Source organism: Carcharhinus amblyrhynchos, chromosome 11 (assembly GCF_965287045.1).
Source record: "Carcharhinus amblyrhynchos chromosome 11, sCarAmb.v2.hapA, whole genome shotgun sequence".
NCBI classification, from domain to species: domain Eukaryota; kingdom Metazoa; phylum Chordata; class Chondrichthyes; order Carcharhiniformes; family Carcharhinidae; genus Carcharhinus; species Carcharhinus amblyrhynchos.
Window position 1 is genome coordinate 13,523,795 of NC_137334.1, and position 21,175 is coordinate 13,544,969.

At 49.0% G+C, this 21,175-nt stretch overlaps 1 protein-coding gene across 1 annotated transcript in view; it reads right to left on the minus strand.

Annotated features, from left to right (window-relative positions):
* Positions 1–7,509: 7,509 nt before the first annotated feature.
* The window catches only part of LOC145349921 (neuropilin-2-like), a 127,588-nt gene continuing 113,922 nt past the window's right edge, over positions 7,510–21,175 (minus strand). The window contains exons 16-17 of the mRNA XM_080198591.1: positions 10,865–10,945; positions 7,510–8,698 (exon numbers count right to left, since the gene is read on the minus strand). Of these exons, the coding sequence (XP_080054717.1) occupies positions 8,373–8,698; positions 10,865–10,945 (407 nt within the window). The 3' untranslated portion in view covers positions 7,510–8,372. The remainder of the gene's footprint in view (positions 8,699–10,864; positions 10,946–21,175) is intronic.

The window sequence follows — 21,175 nt, forward strand, 5'->3', positions numbered from 1 at the left end:
AATCCTTACAGTGCAGAAAGAGGCCATTCGGCCCTTCCAGCCTGCACCGACTCCCCAACAGAGCATCTTACCCAGGGCTGCCCACCTACCCACCTTCTCGACATATCTTATAACCCCACACATTTACCCCACGAGTCCCCCTCACATACATTTCATGCTAGGCCATTTCAGAGGGCAGTTAAGAACCAACAACATCACTGTGGGTCTGGAGTCACACGTAGGCCAGACCAAGTAAGGACAACAGATTTCCTTCCCTAAGGGATATTAGTGAACCAAGTCAATTTTTAACCAGAATTGACAATGGTTTCACTCGACATTTTAATCCCAGATTTTTACTGAGTTCAAATTTCAGCATCTGCCTTAATGGGATTCGAACCCAGAGCATTAGCTTGTGTTGTGGGATAACTAGTCCAGTGATAATACTGGTATGCCACAACCTCCCCCTCCTGTGAATGACTTATCCTATGTTTAGCCCATGTTTTACCCAGCCTTGCAGTGCTTTTCACTTGGTGACATTAGCACTGGATGCAAAGGGTTCAAATGTCCAGTAGAGATTTGATTTGATTTGATCTGATTTGATTTATTATAGTCACATGTATTAACATACAATAAAAAGTATTGTTTCTTGCACGCTATACAAAGCATACCATTCATAGAGAAGGAAAGGAGATAATGCAGACTGTCGTGTTACAGTCATAGCTAGAGAAAGATCAATTTAATGTGAGATAGGTCCATTCAACAGTCTGACACCCGCAGGGAAGAAGCTGTTCTTGTGTTGGTTGGTACGTGACCTCAGACTTTTGTATCTTTTTCCCGATGGAAGGCGGTGGAAGAGAGAATGTCCGGGGTACATGGGATCCTTGATTATGCTGGCTGCTTTTCCGAGGCAGTGGGAAGTGTAGACAGAGTCAGTGGATGGGAGGCTGGTTTGTGTGATGGATTGGGCTACTTTCGTGACATTTTGTAATTCCTTGTGGTTTTGGGCAGAGCAGGAACCCATACCAAACTGTGATACAACTAGAAAGAATGCTTTCTATGGTGCATCTGTAAAAGTTGGTGAGAGTTGGAGTTGAGATGCCAAATTTCCTCAGTCTTCTGAGAAAGTAGAGGCATGGGTGGGCTTTCTTAACTATAGCGTCAACACATTATTATAAAATGTACCCTCCTTACTGCTGGCAATGTGTGATCGGGGGAGGCCATTCAGGCCCTGGAGCCTATTGTGGCCATTGAATTAGACCATGGGGATGTGTACCCTGATTCTATTTACCTATTCCCTATCCTTCTATATCCTTACTCCACCAAAACTAAAACATTCACTTGCAGTTTTGAATCTTCAATTAGCCTCTGCCACATCTTACAGGAGACAGATTTTGGCCAGTCAGTTCGAGGGCAAACGAGGAATGGGCAATATAGGCTGGCCCAGTCTGTAACACCCATCCCCCACGAGTGAATGTAATGAAAATAAATATTGTGGATATTTGGTTCAGTACGTGGGTGAGATTCATGTCCGTACACTAGTCCTTATTCATTAACAAGGTCAGGTTCTTTGATCTAATTGAAACTCCCACACACTGGAGAAATTGATTCAGGGTTGTCCCAGGGGAATATCGTTCGCCGATCCTACATTAAGTGGGATGCATGTAACAAAGCTAAACAAGCATAGAAGCTGGACTTTAGGATAGTTTCCATTGACAATAATTATTGTGGCAGTTTTGTGAAGCTGTTCGGGAGTTTTCTCAACTGGTTTGAGTTGATCCCAGATCCCGGCAGGGAGCCCTGCACCCGGATCTTCATAATGTTGCCACTTGCCTCTTAACTACCGGGGGTAAACTGGGGGAGGAAGAGCGGCCAAGTGGCTGAACTCAAGCTGAGGCAGTGGCACAGTGGTTAGCACTGCTGCCTCAGCGCCAGGGATCTGGGTTCGATCCCTGGTTTGGGTCACTGTCCGAGACACATTCTCCCCGTGTCTGTGTGGGTTTCTTCTGGCTGCTCCAGTTTCCTCCCATAGTCCGAAAGACTATGCCTAGTTAGGTGCATTGGCCATGCTAAGTGCTCCCTCAGTGAAGCCAAACAGGCGCTGGAGTGTGGCGACTGGAGGATTTTCATACTAACTTCATTGCAGTGTTAATGTAAGCCTACTTGTGACACTAATAAATTTTGAACTTTAAACAATGGTTAGCACCGGGTGGAAGAGTCAGTTACTAGGAGGCACAGGTTTAAGGTGCGAGGGGCAAGGTTTAAAGGAGATGTATGAGGCAGCTTGTTTATGCAGAGAGAGGGTAGTGGGTGCCTGGAACTCGTTGCCGGGGGAGGTAGTGGAAACGGATACGGTGACTTTTAAGGGGTACCTTGACAAGTACATGAATAAGATGGGAATAGAGGGATATGGTCCCTGGAAGGGTAGGAGGTTTTAGTTAAATCGTTTTAGTTAGTTTAGCTAAGTTCTCCCTCAGGGTACCCAAACAGGCGCCAGAGTGTGGCGACTAGCGGATTTTCACAGTAACTTCATTGCAGTGTTAATATAAGCCTACTTGTGACACTAATAATTAAACCTTAAAAACTAAATACTAACTGATGGTCGCTAATCCTTCCAATTCCTACAGTTAGGCCTACATGCCACTGTCTCTTCCTATCCACCACCAACACCTCCCCCCTCCACTTCAGCCTGACTCCCAAACATTCTTCAATGTCTTTGTCCGCTGTCACCCCCCCCCGTTGCCATATTTTGGTACTTCAGTTCCTTGGCCAGATTTTGGGTCTTCTCCCCGATCTGCCGACACAGCCCCATACGTTGGGCGGACTGTCCCGATTGGAGGGGAGCACGGACAGTGAAGGGCAGGCCCATTGCTGCGGGCCTGAGAGGGCTGTGTGAGGAGCGAACCCCCTCAGCCAGTGGTGACACCCTCATAACGGCAATACCAGCTCATGAACAGAAGGGCGTCTTTTGAAAGTTGAGTGTGAACATTCCCTGCAGCCCTTTCTGCAGGGTTATCGCTCCCCAGTCACTGGGCTGCAGTAACTCTGTCCTTTGCACTCCTTTTGTCCATCATCGATATGAACAATATACAATACCTATATATGGATTGTTTTTATTCAATCATGGGATTGCTGTTTGGCCAGCATTTATTGTCCATCCCTAGCTGCCCGAGGACAGTTGTCACCCACATTGCTGTGGCTCTGAAGGCGCATGTAGGCCAGACCAGGTGGGGACGGCAGATTTCCTTCACTCGCAGACTTTAGTGAACCAGATGGGTTTTTCCAACAATGGTTTTATGGTCATCGGTGGATTCTTAATTCCAGATTTTTTTTACTGAATTCAAATTACACCATCTGCCGTGGCGGGATTCGAACTCGGACGTTAGCTGAGTTTCTGGACTAATAGTCTAGCCATAATACCACTCGGCCATCATCTTCCCTTCAATCTGCATTTCTCAATTTACACCGAATTTCAATCCTGTTCGCTTCTCCAAAGTGTCTTTAAGTCAACAAGATATGTTTTATTTGACGTGCAGTTACTGATGTAACATTCAACCAGTGGCTGCCGCAAAACGCCCACAAACAACAGTTCAATAATGTGAGGACTGGGATTGAAGGCGGATAAGTTCCCAGAGCTTGATAATCTACAGCCCAGAGTACTTAAGGAAGTGGCTCTAGAAATAGTGGGTGCATTGGTGATCATCTCCCAGGATTCTACAGACTCTGGAACAGTCTCTGTAGATTGGAGGGTAGGGAATGTCACTCCAATATTCAAAAAGACAGGTAGAGAGGAAACAAGGAATTATAGACTAGTACGCTTATCACTGGCAGTGGGGAAATTCTCAAATCCATTATCAAGGACTTTATAGCAGAGCATTTAGAAAGCAGTGGCAGGATCAGACAGAGTCAGCGTGGATTTATCAAGGGGAAATCATGCCTGACAAATCTGTTGGAACTCTTTGAAGATGTAACATGTAGAGTTGACGTGGGGGAACCAGCTGATGTGGTATATTTGGACTTTCAGAAAACACTTGGCAAAGTCCCGCGCAAGAGATTATCTTGCAAGATTAAAGTGTATGGGATAAGGGAGGTGTCCTGAGATGGGTAGAAAACTGGTTGGCAGAGAGGAAACAAAGAGTAGGAATTAATGGGTATGATTCAAAATAGCAGGCAGTAACTATCGGGGCACCACAGAAATCAGTGCTGGGTCCCCAGCTATTCACAATATATATTAATGATTTGGATGAAGGAACAAAATGTAACATTTCAAAGTTTTCAGATGATACCAAATTGGGTGGGAGGGTGAACTGTGAGGATCTGGGCTCGATTCCCAGTTTGGGTCACTGTCTGTGCAGAGTTTGCACATTCTCCCCGTGTCTGCGTGCGTTTGCTCCGGGTGCCCCGGTTTCCTCCCACAGTCTGAAAGGTGTGCGGTTTAGGTGGATTGGCCAAGCTAAATTGCCCCTTGGTGTCAGGGGATGGCTGGCTAGGATAAATACATGGGGTTATGGGGATAGGGCCTGGGTGGGATTGTGGTTTGTGAAGACTTGATGGGCCGAATGGCCTCCTTCTGCACTGTTGGGATCCAATGATTCATTGACTCAGAGTTGAGTGTGCTATAACTGGCGATTAAAGTACATCGCCGCAGATTAAAAATTGTCCAGGCTACAGTGTGTGCGTGTGTGTGTGTGTCATGTAAATGGGACTGCAAACTGGCGTTATCCCAAGATGTTAATTGCTCATGCAATAAATATCCAAATGTGGTTTAAAAAAAACACTTCAGTGTGCAGATCTTCTCATTTCTACATTTTATGATGTTTTTTTTTATTGAGGCATTCATCAAATGGAAATAGCTTTTTAGTAATGTATTCAGCTTCTAGAGTCTAGAGTGTTCCTTTACAATTACTTTATTAAGACAGTATTTCAAAGCTACAAAGAAAACAATCATTTGTGTCCTCGCGGGGGGATGAGGTGATGTGCGCGTCTCCGGCAATATCTCGCCACCCGAAACCAGTTGAAACCACCGCGACTCACAGGAGGCCTCCATTCAACGTGCCCCAGTGGGCCGAGACACCTCCCGAGAGGGGAAGTGGGTCAGTAGTAATGACACACCCAAAAGAAGAAACATAAAAAAAACCGGACGGGTACAGTGACCATCCCCCTCGCCCTCTCCCAGCCCCACCCCCCTCCCCCCCAAAAAAAACACACAACATCCATAGGGCTGCTGGTTAGGCCACTGCCCTCTGAGCCGTTTGGACTAAAACTTACCTCAAAAACACACACGCACACACACACACACACACACACACACGCGCACACACACGCGCACACACATACAGTTGTCAGCACAACCATCAGACGCTTACAAGAATATTCACGTGGGGATGTAATCCACAGCTGAGCACTCGAATGCAAAATGGTGTCACAGAAACTACACACGGCTAACTCATACAGGGTTGGCAGTATTACACAGAATGCACAGCACAGAAACAGGTTATCTAGGGCAATGCCAGTGTTGGTACCTCACGAGCCTCCTCCCACACCCAACTTCCCCCATCGCTGGGCCCCCTCTACTCCCCTTTTGCCTCAGGTGCGTGCTCACCCAGCCTCTCCTCAAAGGCTGCAATGGATGCTCTTCACCTTGGCCGCACCATGAGGTTTGCTCAGTTGACGGGCAGCAAGGTGCCATCTTAACCCAGTTGGGCCTCTCGATTGGCCTGTGTTGGATTGTCAAACACACCCTTCCAGTGAGGTTAAAAGAAAATGACACCACAAGTGGGATGGGTGCACCTTACATAAAATGGGCACCCACAAGATATAACATGGCCACCATAGTTACATGGTTTGCATGAGAGAGGTGAAGTACCTATTTCAGATCTAAACTGAGGCTCCTAGACAAGAACTGGTCACCATGGATGTGTAGGTGTCACTCATATATACGTCATAATACCATTTATAAATACTTATATGTGTGAGTGTACAAGATGTACATAGTATAATACAACATGTTTTCCCTAGAAAGAAGTGTGTCCAGTGGTGTACCTCTCCCAATGGACTGAGCTTCCCACAAATGTGAAACACTTTGGCCAAGACCTTCCTCAGAGTTGCTGCCCCTCCATCACTGGAACCTCGGTGGAAGCCCCATATGACACTCAGAGGAATCTGGCTCTTTATCTACACTGTTGCGTGAAAATAAACCAAACAGGGTCTTGGTGGCACTTTGGTCTCTCAACTTGGTGACCTGGGTTCAAAGTTAGCCTACATCTGTACAAGGGAGCATTGGTGCGGGTCCTTACATAGCACTCTTTTGGCACTGTTCACCCCTCCAATAGGTTGAGCCCATTCCTTGGTCTATTGCAAACAGACTAGGAAATTTTGGCCATATGGACCCAGCCAATAACAGTCAATTGAAGCCTGGGCTAGGGAGGGGAGAAATAAAAGTGGGCCCAGGCTCCTGTTCCTGTTTGCTTGTCCAGTAACTTACGCTGGGGATGCTTCCCAGCTTTCTACCACTTAGACAAGGGCTAGCAGGTGCATGGAAACAACCCAACAAATTCCCCAACGAACACTTCTCATAGCTGTGACAAATGTGTCCTCTTTCCTTCTCTGGGGTCGGGTAGAATTCCCGAATGGACAGCACTATGGGAGCATCCTCATCACCATTACATTTCAGGAACAATTGGGCAATAAATGTTGGCCTTGTAAACAATGCCCATTATCACCAGGAGGCATTAAAGAGAAAAGGCCGATGCACTGAGCAGCATCAAGCTTGCCATGCCCGGTCAGACGGTCCTCAAAAGTCGGCGTCCAACTCTCACAGTTGAAGGCGGCCGTCAGAGACAGGTTACCTAGAGGACTGCTAGTGTCGGTGGAGTGGCTGTGCTGTGATTCACCACCTTGAGAACGGACGGGGAGAGGCAAAGTGGAGACAAGATTTCAGGGTAAACCTGAGGCGGGGGGAGCTCACTGCAACATTGTAACCAGGGAACCATCAAAAAGAAATATCGTAAGACGATGCTGAGGTGAGGGGAGGGGAATTGCCTCATCATCTGATGCTAATTCATGGCTCAGTTAAAAAAAAAAGACCTTTGAAAGCTCTGAATAGCATCAGCTGAACCGCTGCCAAGTAATTCCATTTACAAAGCCAGTATTTAAAAAATTCAGTATTTATTCTTGTGTCACTTTAAGTCATTGTTTCTTCCCTTCCGAAAGAAAAGGTTTGACTGGCTGAATCTGCCTCTCTAGGCTTGACGTCTCTTTATAGTAATGGAAGGGTTGGTTTAAACAACTTGGCTTCCCTTGTGAGGGAGCGCAGTGGTGTTTAGCACTCAAAGAAAACCATTCCTCATGACTCTGGTCAGAAATTTGTCTTTTTGTTTAAAACAAAATCTCCCCGCCACCTTCAAGTAAAGCCTTTGTCTTTCAGTGTTTTTTTACATCTCTCACCAACGCCCCCCCCTCCACCCCAAGACACTCCCCGAGACATTAAAAAAAAGTATTTTACCCTCCCCCCCTCCCCCCCCTCTTTCCCAGACTGGAGAAAGAAAGCCCTGTCTGGAAAATCAATGCACTGTATATTAAATAATTATAGATAAAAGTCCTCTGACATCAACAGGCACTGCGAAGGCCTCAAAAACAGCGCCCAATAAAACATTTCCCCGTCACAGACAGGAGACATGTGAATACTAATCTGCCATAGCTAATAGATCACACTTGTCCAAAGGCACTCTGCATATAGTCCATAATTTCTTTTAAGCTCTGCTTAAATGGTTTGAAGCTTGAACGGATGACCAAGTTTGTGGGGGAGGGGGCCTCATCTTTCGAGCTGGGCCTCAGGCCTCTGGAGGTGAAAAGTCTGAGGCGTCGGTCGGCCATCTTGAATTCTCTTCCGGTTTCCGAGGCAGCCAACCGTCGGGGAGGGCCCCATCCGCGGAGCCGGCAATCCAAAAGACAATAAGTAAACACGGTAAAGCTACATGGCACAGCGAACTGGCACCCGCGGGCAGCTTCTGGAGGAAACGAGGCGTTCCTCTGCAGCACGAAAGCAGGATAAACCTCATCGCGGTCTCAGGAAATAACGCCTAAGAGGTGAGGCCTCAGTCGACCTACGCTTCGCTTCATCCGAAAGTTCACAGTCAGGGGGAGTAATGATGGCTCATATCCTTGGGAAAATAGTCAGGTTAAGGCTTTGTAGTGCTGACTTTGAGAAGTTCTCGAACATACCCCTCATTTAACTGGGGGTGTGTGGTGGGGGAAGAAGCATGGCTGGTTCTGAATGAAAATGGTTATGATTAAAAGGCAATACCTTACTGGCCGCATCCTCTTTGTTTGTCGGCGCCAAGATACTGATCATTTTTTTTTGAAAGAAGGCCTTCCTCTCTCTCCCCCCGTCACCATCACGCCTCCGAACAGCACTTCTGCTGGTTCATCTTCACTTTGTGTTTGATGCCGTCGTAGAGTTCGAAGTTGTAGTTCTCCAGGGTGGTGGAGCTACGGCTGGACAGGCCTGCGTAGGAGCAAGTGCAGTACAGCAAGAGGCCGGCGCAGATGGCCCCCAACAGGACTCCCACTGAACTCATGACAATGATGGTGACCAGGATGGGGTCCAGGGAGTAGAGCCAGTTCTTGTCTTTTCCAGATGTTGGGGTGACCGACATCCCATCGGAGGGCCCCATTGTACTCGAGTCTCCATCGTTCCAGATGTTCAGGTCAGATCCCACATCTGCAGCACAACAGAAGCAATTACTAAGATTGTTGCATTCTCCACGGACCCCACTCCATCAGAGAACACTGTACGCATTGTGCAATAGCCTATTTACAAGATGCACTACAGTAATTTGGAATCAACAGCACCTCAGAAAGCTCCAACCTTGACCACCTAAAAGGACAAGGGCTGTCAGGGTATTATATTTATAATTGTCACATGTCTTGGGATACAGTGAAAAGTATTGTCGCCTGCATGCTATATTTATTAATTAGAAGTTAAGACTTACATTCACATTACAATGAAGTGGCTGTGAAAATCCCCTAGTCGCCACACTCTGGCGCCTGTTCGGGCATACCGAGGGAGAACTTGGCCAATGCACCTAACCAGCACGTCTTTCAGACTGTGGGAGGAAACTGGAGCGCGCAGAGGAAACCCATACAGATACAGGGAGAACGTACAAACTCCACACAGGCAGTGACCCAAGCCGGGATGCGAACCCGGGTCCCTCGCGCTGTGTGGCAGCAGCGCTAACCACGGTGCCACTGTGCTGTGCTACGCAGGCGAAGCAGAACATTAATAGAGAAGGAAAGGAGAGGTTGCAGAATGTAGTGTGACAGTCAGAGCTCGGGTGTGGAGAAAGATCAACTTAATATATGATAGGTCCATTCAAAAATCTGATGGCAGCAGGGAAGAAGCTGTTCTTGGTACGTGAGCTCAGACTTTTGCACCTTTTTCCCAAACATCCACGCATTGAAGCTCCTCTCAAAGCCCAACCCATCCTTACTTGGGCGTATGTCACTGTTTGCTCATCACTGCTATCTAACAGCATTGTACAAGCACCTTCAACCCACAGACAGCGCTGGCTGAAGAAAGCAGCCCATCACCACCTGCTGGGAACGGGGATACATTGCTGGCCTTGCCAGAGAGAGCCGCAGAATGAGTAGAACCCTTTTTTGTAATTGGTTGAGATTTTGGTGATCTGAATAGAAGTGGGTAACACTTTGATTAACTCATGCCTGGAAGGCTGCCAATACTCCCGGTTTCCAGATCAGAAAAAGGATGGGGAGGTGGTGGGGGGGGCATTGGAGAAGATGCAGAAAAGATGTAACAGACTTACTCCAGAGGACCAGGTGGCACAGTGGCACAATGGTTCGCGCTGCCGTCTCACAGTGCCAGGGTAGGGAGAAAGCTACACAGAGGGAAATCAGCGAATCCTGCGTACAGGCAGCAGTCAACAAGATCTCTTCATGTGGCCCCCCCCCACCCACCCGGCCCCCTCCCCAGGCCGCAGGTTGCCCTCCACCCCACCTCCCCCAGGCCGATTGTTGCCCGCCCCCCCACGGCTTCAAAACATCCAGTATGGCTGTAACGGTTACCAAGAATCAAGGAGTAACCAGCCTCGAGTCACTGTCTTTGCAGAGTCGGCACATTCCCCCCGTGTCTGCGTGGTCGGTTGCAGTGGCCATGCCAGACTGCCCCTTAGTGTGAGGGAGTAAATACATGGGATTACAGGGATAGGACCTGGGTGGGACTGTGGTTGGTGCAGGCTAGATGGGCTGAATGGCCTCTTTCTGCACTGTATGATTTTATCATTACCAATCATGGGCGGCGCGGTGACACAGCGGTTAGCACTGATGCCTCACAGCGCCAGGGACCCAGGTTCAATTCCGGCCTCAGCTCAGCGTCTGTGTGGAGTTTACACATTCTCCCCATGTCCACGTGGGTTTCCTCTGGATGCCAAAAGACGTGCGGGTTAGGTTGATTGGCCATGATAAGATGCCCTTTAGTGTTGGGGGATTAGTAAGGTAAGGATGTGAGGTTACAGGATAGGGCCTGGGTGGGATTGTGCCTTCGTCTCAGGGGAGGGTAAATACATGGGGTTATGGGGATAGGGCCCAGGTGGGATTGTGGTCAGTGTACTCGATGGGCCAAATGGCCTCCTTCTGAGTCAATGAATCAGCTATCACCGGTCATTTATTTCAATGTTGCTTTTGGGACCTAGCCGTGGGTAAACTGGTTGCTGAGCTTCCTGCATTGCAACACTTCAAAGATATTTAATTGGAAGTTAAGCTTTGTGGGGGATCCTTGCGCCGAGTCCCATCGGGTGGGTTAGTGACGGGTCAGTAACCGACAGCCACTGGGGAAAGTCAAAGCAGGAGATCCCCCTCTAATCCAGGTTACCTTTTCTGTTTATGTAGGTGTCAGCACCCGCTTTGGGCTCAAACTGTGTTCCTTCTGCATCACTGGAGATCATTTCTCCCCCTGTAAGAGAATGGAGACGGTTACACCAAGGCCATAGTACAATGGCTGGGATTCCCCCACATCACCCGCGGCTGGGATTCTCCGGCCTTGCCCGTGACTGGGATTCTCTGGTCTCACCTGTGACTGGGATTGTCCGGCCTCGCCCGTGACTGGGATTCTCCGGCCTCGCCCGTGACTGGGATTCTCCGGCCTCGCCCGTGACTGGGATTCTCCGGCCTCGCCCGTGACTGGGATTCTCCGGCCTCGCCCGCAGCTGGGATTCTCTGGTCTCACCTGTGACTGGGATTGTCCGGCCTCGCCCCCATGGCTGGGATTCTCCCACCTCACCCGTGGCTGGGATTCTCCCACCTCACCCGTGGCTGGGATTCCCCGATCCCACCCGCAGCCAGATTCCCTGATCCCGCTGCTGTGTTTGGAGTTTTAGCCGAGCGCTGGAATTCCCTGTTCCCGCTGCAGCAGTGACGGGGAGTGTGAGACCGGGGAATTCCATCCTAGGCATCAGCACCTGTACACAGCCAGACAGTCACACTGTAGCTCCTTCCCAATTGTACAGGTACAGAGGACATTAACTCGCTGATATTGCCCCACTGACTTACATTTTAAACAAAACATCTAACAAAATATCAATCATGTGTGACCCTTAGCATTTTTGAAGACGGTTTAGTAATCTATTCCCCAATAAAAGGAAATTCAAAGGCGGTATAAATAGAGATCACTCAACGTCTCAAATCTGTTGCACCATTTGACTAGATCATGGCTCTTCTTCACTCCATTTTACAAGCCTTGGTTTCAGCATTTCTCAATACATTAACAACCTGAACTGTGTCCTTTCTGATAGAGTCATTGAGATTTACAGCATGGAAACAGACCCTTCGGCTCAACTTGTCCATGTCGCCCCTTTTTTTTTGAAAACCTCTAAGCTAATCCCAATTGCCCGCATTTGGCCCATATCCCTCTATATCCAACATACCCACATAACTATCTAAGTGCTTTTTAAAAGATAAAATTGTACCCGCCTCTACCACTACCTCTGGCAGCTTGTTCCAGACACTCACCACCCTCTGTGTGAAAAAATTGCCCCTCTGGACCCTTTTATACCTCTCCTCTCTCACCTTGAACCTATGCCCTCTAGTTTTAGACTCCCCTACCTTTGGGAAAAGATGTTGACTATCTAGCTGATCTGTGCCCCTCAATATTTTATGGACCTCTATAAGGTCATCCCTCAGCCTCCTACACGCCACAGAAAAATGTCCCAGTCTATCGAACCTCTCCTTATAACTCAATCCATCAAGTCCCGGTGGCACCCTAGTAAATCTTTTCTGCACTCATTCTAGTTTAATAATATCCTTTCTATAATAGGGTGATCAGAACTACACACAGTATTCCAAGTGTGGCCTTGCCAATGCCCTGTACAACTTCAACAAGATATCCCAACTCCTGTATTCAATGTTCTGATCAATGAAACCAAGCATGCTGAATGTCTTTTTCACCACTCTGTCCACCTGTGAGTCTACTTTCAAGGAGCTGTGAACCTGTACCCCTAAATTTCTTTGTTCTGTAACTCTCCCCAAAGCCCTACCATTAACTGAGTAAGTCCTGTCCTGGTTCAATCTACCAAAATGCATCACCTGGCATTTGTCTAAATTAAACTCCATCTACCATTCATCAGCCCATTAGTCCAATTGATCAAGATCCCGCTGCGATTGGAGATAACTTTCTCCACTGTCCACTATGCCACCAATCTTGGTGTCATCTGCAAACTTACTGACCATGCCTCCTATATTCTCATCCAAATCATTAATATGAATGACAAATAACAGTGGGCCCAGCACTGATCCCACTGCAAAGTTCTGGAATGTTCCACGCCATTTTCCTTCTTCAATCCTTTGCTGGTATCCTCAGGAAGGTGGTGTACTGAGAGTCAGAATAACCCACACCGCCACTCATGGTCAAATAGCTCGAGAAATCATCCCAACGGCTTGCTTTAGAATTGTTGATAACAGAATCTGATTGGCCAGAATCCGTCACTAAGCGACCAGTGATCACATGTGGACGATCTTGCCTCTTAGCCCCTTGTCCACGCTACGTACTTCCACCATTGATAACCCAAACACCATTACTTAGTCCCATCAATTGGATAGGTGCTGACCTCCTGGGCTGCTCCTTATTTCCCCATTAATGGCAGGCCGTAAAAAGCCAATGTCGTGTTCTCTGGTTATTGATTAGTATGAACCCTAGGGGGCAGAATTTTCCCCTCCGCCACGGGAATTGTAGCAGGCAAGACACGGATGATGCAAAGATCCATTGGCCTCAGGCAGGACTTGTTGGCTTCAGGGCGAGCGTGGATGGGAATTCCCGCCTCACGGGGGTTTCCCGCTCCGATCTGTGTCCAACCCACTGTCCAGTCTCTCCACCGTCTTATAAGTGCCACGGTATGGAGATGCCGGCGTTGGACTGGAGTGGACATGGTAAGTAGACTCACAACACCAGATTAAAATCCAACAGGTTTATTTGGAATCATGAGCTTTCGGAGCACTGTTCCTTCATCAGGTGAGTGGACGTAGGTTCACAAACACAGCATATATTGTGCCTTTGCTAGATATACCGTGTTTGTGATGAAGGAGCAGTGCTCCAAAAGCTCGTGATTCCAAATAAACCCTGTTGGATTTTAACCTGATGTTGTGAGTCTTCTTATATAGCAGCCCTTGATATAACCATGGTGAATTTAAGACTCCCTGCAGTGCAGAAGGAGGCCTTTTGGATCCCTGGCACTGTGAGGCAGCAGTGCTAACCACTGTGCCATTGTGCTGCCCATTGCAAATTACCCTGTTTACCATGAGTGGATGTAAGGCCTTGTGCATCAGATGTGCATGTCAGCTCTGGGAGGGAGCTTTGAAGAGGTGGTTCACATTAACGCACACTTCATTTCACCATCAAACAGCGACACGTGCAGGAGTACTCTCCAACACACCCAGCAAGGGGCAAAATCAGTGAAACTGGTAAATGACGACTACCTGGAAACCTGGTCTGAACTGGTTCTGTACACTTCAGCATGGAACTCCAGTAGTACTGGGACCAACGATTTAAGAAGTTTATTTATTAGTGTCACAAGTAGGCCTTACATTAACACTGCAATGAAGTTACTGTGAAAATCCCCTAGTCGCCACACCCTGGCATTTGTTTGGGTACACTGAGGGGGAATTTAGTAGGTCTATCCCCGTAATCCCACATGTTTACATATTATATAAACCCCCTGACACTAAGGGGCAATTTAGCATGGCCAATCCACCTAACCCGCACATCTTTGGAGTGTGGGAGGAAATCGGAGCACCCGGAGGAAACCCACACGGACACAGGGAGAACTCCATACAGACAGTGATCCAAGGCCGGACTTGAACCCGGGTCCCCAGTGCTGTGAGGCTGCAGTGCTAATCACTGTGCCACTGTGCCGCCCCAGTAGCATCAGCTTTTGATGATCTGAACTGTTACTTTCTTTCTCTAATATCACAAGGCAGTGTACCAGACCAGTTTGTATTTGCACGATTCCTGCCCCTTCCTCCCTTCGCAAAATAATCCACAAATATAGACCTGTTTGGCCAGTGTCTTCTTAATATGGCCTGGAATATTACAGAGCTGTCAGCTCCCTGAGAGGAAAGGGATTGGAAAGGAAGTTTCAGATAGCATTGCTTGTGGACAGCACTGTGGGTCAGTCAGTGCGGATCTAGGTTCAGTCCACCATCAAGAACAGTTTTATCGCACTCAAAATATTAACTTGCTTTCTCTCTCTTATGGATTCTGTCAGACCTGCTGAGCTTTCCCTTATTTGAGAATGGTCAGTGTTGCTAGAAGCTTAATAAAGGAAAGGAAAGATGAGGGGAGATCATACTTTAAACCCAGTAACTAAGGCCAGAGCTGGAGTTTGGTGTTACATCACACTTTGGAGAGGACGCAGAAGAGCTTTACTGTTCCAGGGACACAGGCCTCAAGTTTAATGGGGCAACTGGGGGTTACAAGGATGAGGCCTCAGGTCTAATGGGGCAACTGGAGGTTACAAGGACATAGGCCTCAAGTTTAATGGGGCAACTGGGGGTTACAAGGACACAGACCTCAAGTTTAATGGGGCAACTGGGGGTTCCAAGGACACAGACCTCAAGTTTAATGGGGCAACTGGGGGTTCCAAGGACACAGGCCTCAAGTTTAATGGGGCAACTGGGGGTTCCAAGGACACAGGCCTCAAGTTTAATGGGGCAACAGGGGGTTCCAAGGACACAGACCTCAAGTTTAATGGGGCAACAGGGGGTTCCAAGGACACAGGCCTCAAGTTTAATGGGGCAACTGGGGGTTCCAAGGACACAGGCCTCAAGTTTAATGGGGCAACTGGGGGTTACAAGGACACAGGCCTCAAGTTTAATGGGGCAACTGGGGGTTACAAGGATGAGGCCTCAGGTCTAATGGGGCAACTGGAGGTTACAAGGACATAGGCCTCAAGTTTAATGGGGCAACTGGGGGTTACAAGGACAAAGGCCTCAAGTTTAATGGGGCAACTCGGGGTTACAAGGACACAGGCCTCAAGTTTAATGGGGCAACTGGGGGTTCCAAGGACACAGACCTCAAGTTTAATGGGGCAACTGGGGGTTCCAAGGACACAGACCTCAAGTTTAATGGGGCAACAGGGGGTTCCAAGGACACAGGCCTCAAGTTTAATGGGGCAACTGGGGGTTCCAAGGACACAGGCCTCAAGTTTAATGGGGCAACTGGGGGTTACAAGGATGAGGCCTCAGGTCTAATGGGGCAACTGGAGGTTACAAGGACAAAGGCCTCAAGTTTAATGGGGCAACTCGGGGTTACAAGGACCAGGCCTCAAGTTTAATGGGGCAACTGAGGGTTACAAGGACACAGGCCTCAAGTTTAATGGGGCAACTGAGGGTTACAAGGACACAGGCCTCAAGTTTAATGGGGCAACTGGGGGTTACAAGGACAAAGGCCTCAAGTTTAATGGGGCAACTGAGGAAGCTAGGATTTGGACAGATTTGATGGAAGCGTTCCAAATTGTAAGTAGGGAAGGAGAAACTGTTTCCACTGACAGGAGAGTTGGTAATCCAAGGAACAGAATTGAAGAAACAGGACGGAAAGAAGGAAAGGAAGTCCTTTAAATTCTGCACTTTGTGTTTGAATAATGAAAAACACAGAAATATCTTGGGTCCTGGAGTAAGAAGTCAAAATAATGTGGCTACAAAATGGCAGAGTGAAAAAGGAGGGTTTGCCCTCATGGTGCTGAGCACAGCTTTTGAAATGTGGTCCTGACAGATCATAGAATCCCTACAGTGCAGAAGGAGGCCATTCAGCCCATCGAGCCTGCACCAACCACAATCCCACGCAGCCCTATAACCTCATATATTTACCCTGCTAATCCCCTGACACTGAGTGTCAGTTTAACACGGCCAATCACCTTAACCTGGACATCTTCGGACTGTGGGAGGAAACCGGAGCACCCGGAGGAAAACCCACGCAGACACAGGGGGAACGTGCAGACTCCGCAGTGACCCGAGCCGGGAATTGAACCCGGGTCCCCGGCGCTGTGAGGCAGCAGTGATAATAACCATTGTGCCACCGTGCTGCTCCTGGGGCTGACAGATGGGGATGAGCTGATAGGTGTTTGGCGAGAGGTAGAAAGACCCTCTCAGGAACAGGACCCTGAGCTTTCCTGTGCCCATCCGGTGCTTATCCCGGTGGATCTTATTTCTTGCAGGAGGAAGGTGGGGAGTTTCAAAACAATTTTTCCTTTCGGAAAGGGGGCTGGGGGGGGGGGGGAAGAGTGCGGTACCGCTTTCAGGATTTGTGTGCAGTGGGGATAATGTCTGGTGATCTGGGATGGATCAGTAAGCTAAGTGGGCCTGTCACCACCCCCCCCACTCCCGCTGCAGCGAGGCTGGAGAATTCGGTGGCCAGCCAAATCTCCCTTGGCTGCTGCGGGATGGGAACGGCGATGAGATTCCGGCCTCAGGGAGGGATTTTCCAGCCGCGTTTCCCCCCCCCCCCGCCAGCCGAAACTGGAAATTCCCGCCCGAGGTTGACAGCCCTTTCCATAGCCCACCCCTCGCCCGCTCATTGATTCCCGTGACGGGCGAGATGGGAAAATTTGGCCCAGTGTCTTTACTCTGAGTGAACCGAGTCAGATTGGACCATGCCCCTCTCTTGATAACCAAAACCATTCTTCAAGGGTGCACGTTGACCAGGGTGCCGGAGGGGGGGGGGTGGGGCGGGTAGGGAAACGCAGCGAATCTTCCCGAGCGCCGCAACACCAAAAAGATTATTATTAACACAGCACCTTCTCTTCGTATAAAAAAATAGCATCTTTATTCTCCATTCCACACAGTACACATCTCTGGGGGGGGGCGGTGCGTTTACATTCAGAAGGCAAGAAACAGACAGCTCCCTCAGCAGTTGTTGTTAGTTAGCCCGGGGCACATTGTGAACTGGGAATAGGGGAGAGGGTTGGGGGGTGGGCAGGCAGTGTACAGACCACCGCACTGTAACATTCACATTCACATTCACAAGCATGTTAACGGTCAAACCACGCAAGACCAGAACTTCCAAAGGACACGAGGATGGGCGGTGGGAGGGCGGGGAGATGGATGCAGTGGTATTGGGGGTTGGGGTGGGGGGGCGGGGGGGGTGGTGGGTGGGAGACACAGGGAGGGAGGGGTTGTCATGCTGCTTGTATTTTGGGACATAATCGCAATCCCAAACAGCTAACTAAGGTCCACGTTATAAGGGCACTTTGCTTCCTGGCGTTTTCGTAATGTTTCCCAATCATTTGCTCCCCCCCCGCCCCCCCCCCACCCCCCCCAAATCTCAACAAGACAAACAAAGTTGCCCCTCTTAAGCCCCAAGTGCGAGAGGGGACATCCCCGCCCCAGTCAAAGCGAGCAGTCGCCAGTGCCCGTCATTCAGTCACAACACCCTTGGGCCTGCAGCTCGTGGGTTCAGATCCCACTCCGAAGGCTTTGAACACAGGATCCAGGCTGATACTCTGGGGCAGGACTGAAGGACGCACACTGCACAGCTGCGGTCAAAGCCGGGGTTCTCCGGCCTGACCTGCCTTTGGGATTCTCCTGTCCCGCTGCGGCGAGTGAAGATTCGGCTGAGCGCCAAGTTCTCGCGGTGGGGCAAGACTGGAGAACCCGAGCTGGATATCAGCCGGTGCCCTCTCAGGGATGTGAATAGTCCAAGGGTAGCAACTTGAAATAGGAGGAGGTACAGCCTAGTGTCCTGATCCAATCTTCACTCCTCAACCACCATCAATAAAGCAGGCTGTCTGGTCATTTTCACATTGTTATTTGTGGGAGTTTGCTCTGTGTATAATTGGCTGCCCTCTGCCCCATATTACAACACTTTAAATTTAACCCATCGGCGGTAACGTACACCAGCATTAGTGAAAGGCGCCACGCAAATGCAAGACCTCTCTCTCTTTTGGCAATGGACTCGCCCTTGGATCATTTCCTTGTGGGATGAGAGAGCCCGCGTTAGCTCGAGGTGGCAGCGGGGGGGGGGGGGGGGGGGGGCTACAGCTGGTTGCACATGTCTGGTGGGCTCTAGCAGCAGGGTGCGGTGGGGGGTGTTGAAATTGGTTTAGTGTGGGCATTCACCTGGACAGTGTCCTTGCTCTGGGTGGGCTGTTTCTGGGCAGGTGGGGGGGGGGGGCGGATTGTGGGAGGAGGCTTGCACAGACAAGGAAAGCACCTTCCCATTGTGGCTCTCTCACCAACAGAGCCCCCGACTCCTACTGGGTACCACTAACAAGGCTGAACATTGAAAATGGCTGAAGAGGGGGGTGTTTAAAGCTTTTAAAGTCTATTTATTAGGGCCACCAGTGGGCTTACATTAGCAATGCAATGAAGTTACTGTGAAAAGCCCCTAGTCGCCACACTCGTGTTCGGGTGCGCTGAGGGAGTATTTAGCATGGCCAACGCACCCAACCCAGCAAGGCTTTCAGACTGTGGGAGGAAACCGGAGCTCCCGGAGGAAACCCACGCAGACACAGAATGTGCAAACTCCACACACACACTCACCTGAGGCCGGATTTGAACCCGGGTCCCTGGTGCTGTGAGGCTGTATCATAGAATCCTACAGTGCAAAAGGAGACCATCCGGCCCGTTGAGTCTACACCAACCACAATCCCACCCAGGCCCTTTATCACAACAACATGCATTTACCCTAACTAGACCCTCTGACACTAAGGAACAATTTAACATGGCCAATCCATCTAACCCACACATCTTTGGAGTGTGGGAGGAAACCGGAGCACCCGGAGGAAACCCACACAGGCACAGAATGTACAAACTTCACACAGAGAGTGACCTGAGGCCGGAATTGAACCCGGGTCCCTGGTGCTGTGAGGTAGCAGTGCTAACCACTGTGTCACCGTGCTGCCCTGTAAGTGTCAGAGATTTTGTTTTGTAGATGTTAAACCAAGGTCCTTCTCAGGAATGTTTACGATCCCAAGACACTGTGAGGAAGCACCATGGTGTTCTGCTCAATATTTATCCCTCAGCGAACGCCATTGTAAACAGATTGGTTTGGACATTATTTGTTTGCGAGAGTTGCTCAGTGGCTGCACATGCACAATGGCAGCTGGAAGAGGCCTGACAGGTTTGAGGGAGGGAGGGAGAGAGAGAAAAAAAACTGTCAGGCCTCTGCAGCTGCAGATGGCCTTGACCCAGCCCTCCCCTGCTCCCCATTCTCACCACCACCCCGCCGGCTATCGTGGGGGTTCACAGTGGCGATGGTAAAGGGGCATTCATTACTCTTGAAGCAACTCATCACTGTAGGCATCTTAATTCCTTCTTTGCAATAAGCACCAAATAACTGAAATCCCTATTTTATGATCTGAATTAGCTGATCACTTGTGGGGATTGAGAGGTAATTGGATTGTAAAGGAACAAGGCTATGTAGATCATGGCAAAGTGGATCACCTTTTCTGGATCAGAGGAAACAGCCTCCAGTTACAGGGAGAAAAAGTCAGAACTACTCTGGAAATATTTCAGTGAGAGGTCAGGCTGTGAGAATTGGGTTTCTAGGGAGACTGTGCAAACAGTTTGGGTTGATTCATTCAAATGCAAATTACACAGATTTATTTCAGGAATTATTTTGGGATGCAGTACATGAGATGTGACATGTGGTGTACGTGTAGCAGGCGTGGGAGGAACAAGTGGCTTGGGAGCGATGCTTCATAAAGTTCTCTACCCATGGTGTTTTACCCTTGAAATTATAGCTTAATTGATAAGGGATTGATTGCTGTACTTGTTGGAGATTGCTGTTAAAGTATTGAGAGATTGGCAGGACCATAAAAAAAATGAGGAGGACCATGGTTTTGGAATATCTTCTTTAACTTAAAAAAAAATGTTTTAAGCCTTCAGAACTGCTGGTCAGAGGCAATTCAGGATTACTCCAGTCCTCCCCATCTCCAGTGAGTGTAAGAATCAAAGGTGTTGCTCACAGCTCCTGCACTGCTTTCACTGGGGGTGGGGGGGGGGGGGCTGTGGTGTCATCAGGGTGCTGTGATGTCACTGGGGTGCTGTGATGTCGCTGGCATGCTCTGATGCCACTGACATGGTGTGATGTCACCAGGGTGCTGTGATGTCGCTGGCATGCTCTGATGCCACTGACATGGTGTAATGTTACCAGGGTGCTGTGATGTCATTGGGGCGCTGTGATATCATTGGAATGTTTTGATGTCATTGGGGTGATGTGATGTCATTGGAATGCTGTGATGTCCCTGGAGATTGGTGATGTCATTGTGGTATGTGATGTCACTGGAGTGCTGTGATGTTGTTGGGATGCTGTGATGTCACTGACATGGTGTGATGTCACTGGGGGTTAGTGATGTCACTGGGCTGCTGTGATGTCACTGGGATGTTGTGATGTCACTGGAGATTGGTGATGTCACGTGGGTGCTGTGATGCCATTGAGGTGCTATGATGTCATTGGGGTGTGGTGATGTCACTGGAGGTTATTGATGTCATTGGGATGCTATGATGTCATTGGGATGCTGTGATGTTACTGGAGATTGGTGATGTCATTGGGGTGCTGTGATGTCACTGGGAATGTGGTGATACCTGAGGGGATTCTATACACTTTCATTCAGCATTTTAAGAGATTTTGCCCAACTGAAAGAAATAGCACCCTGGCAAGCATTGATCTGAGTTCAGGGGGATGAATGAGGAGGAA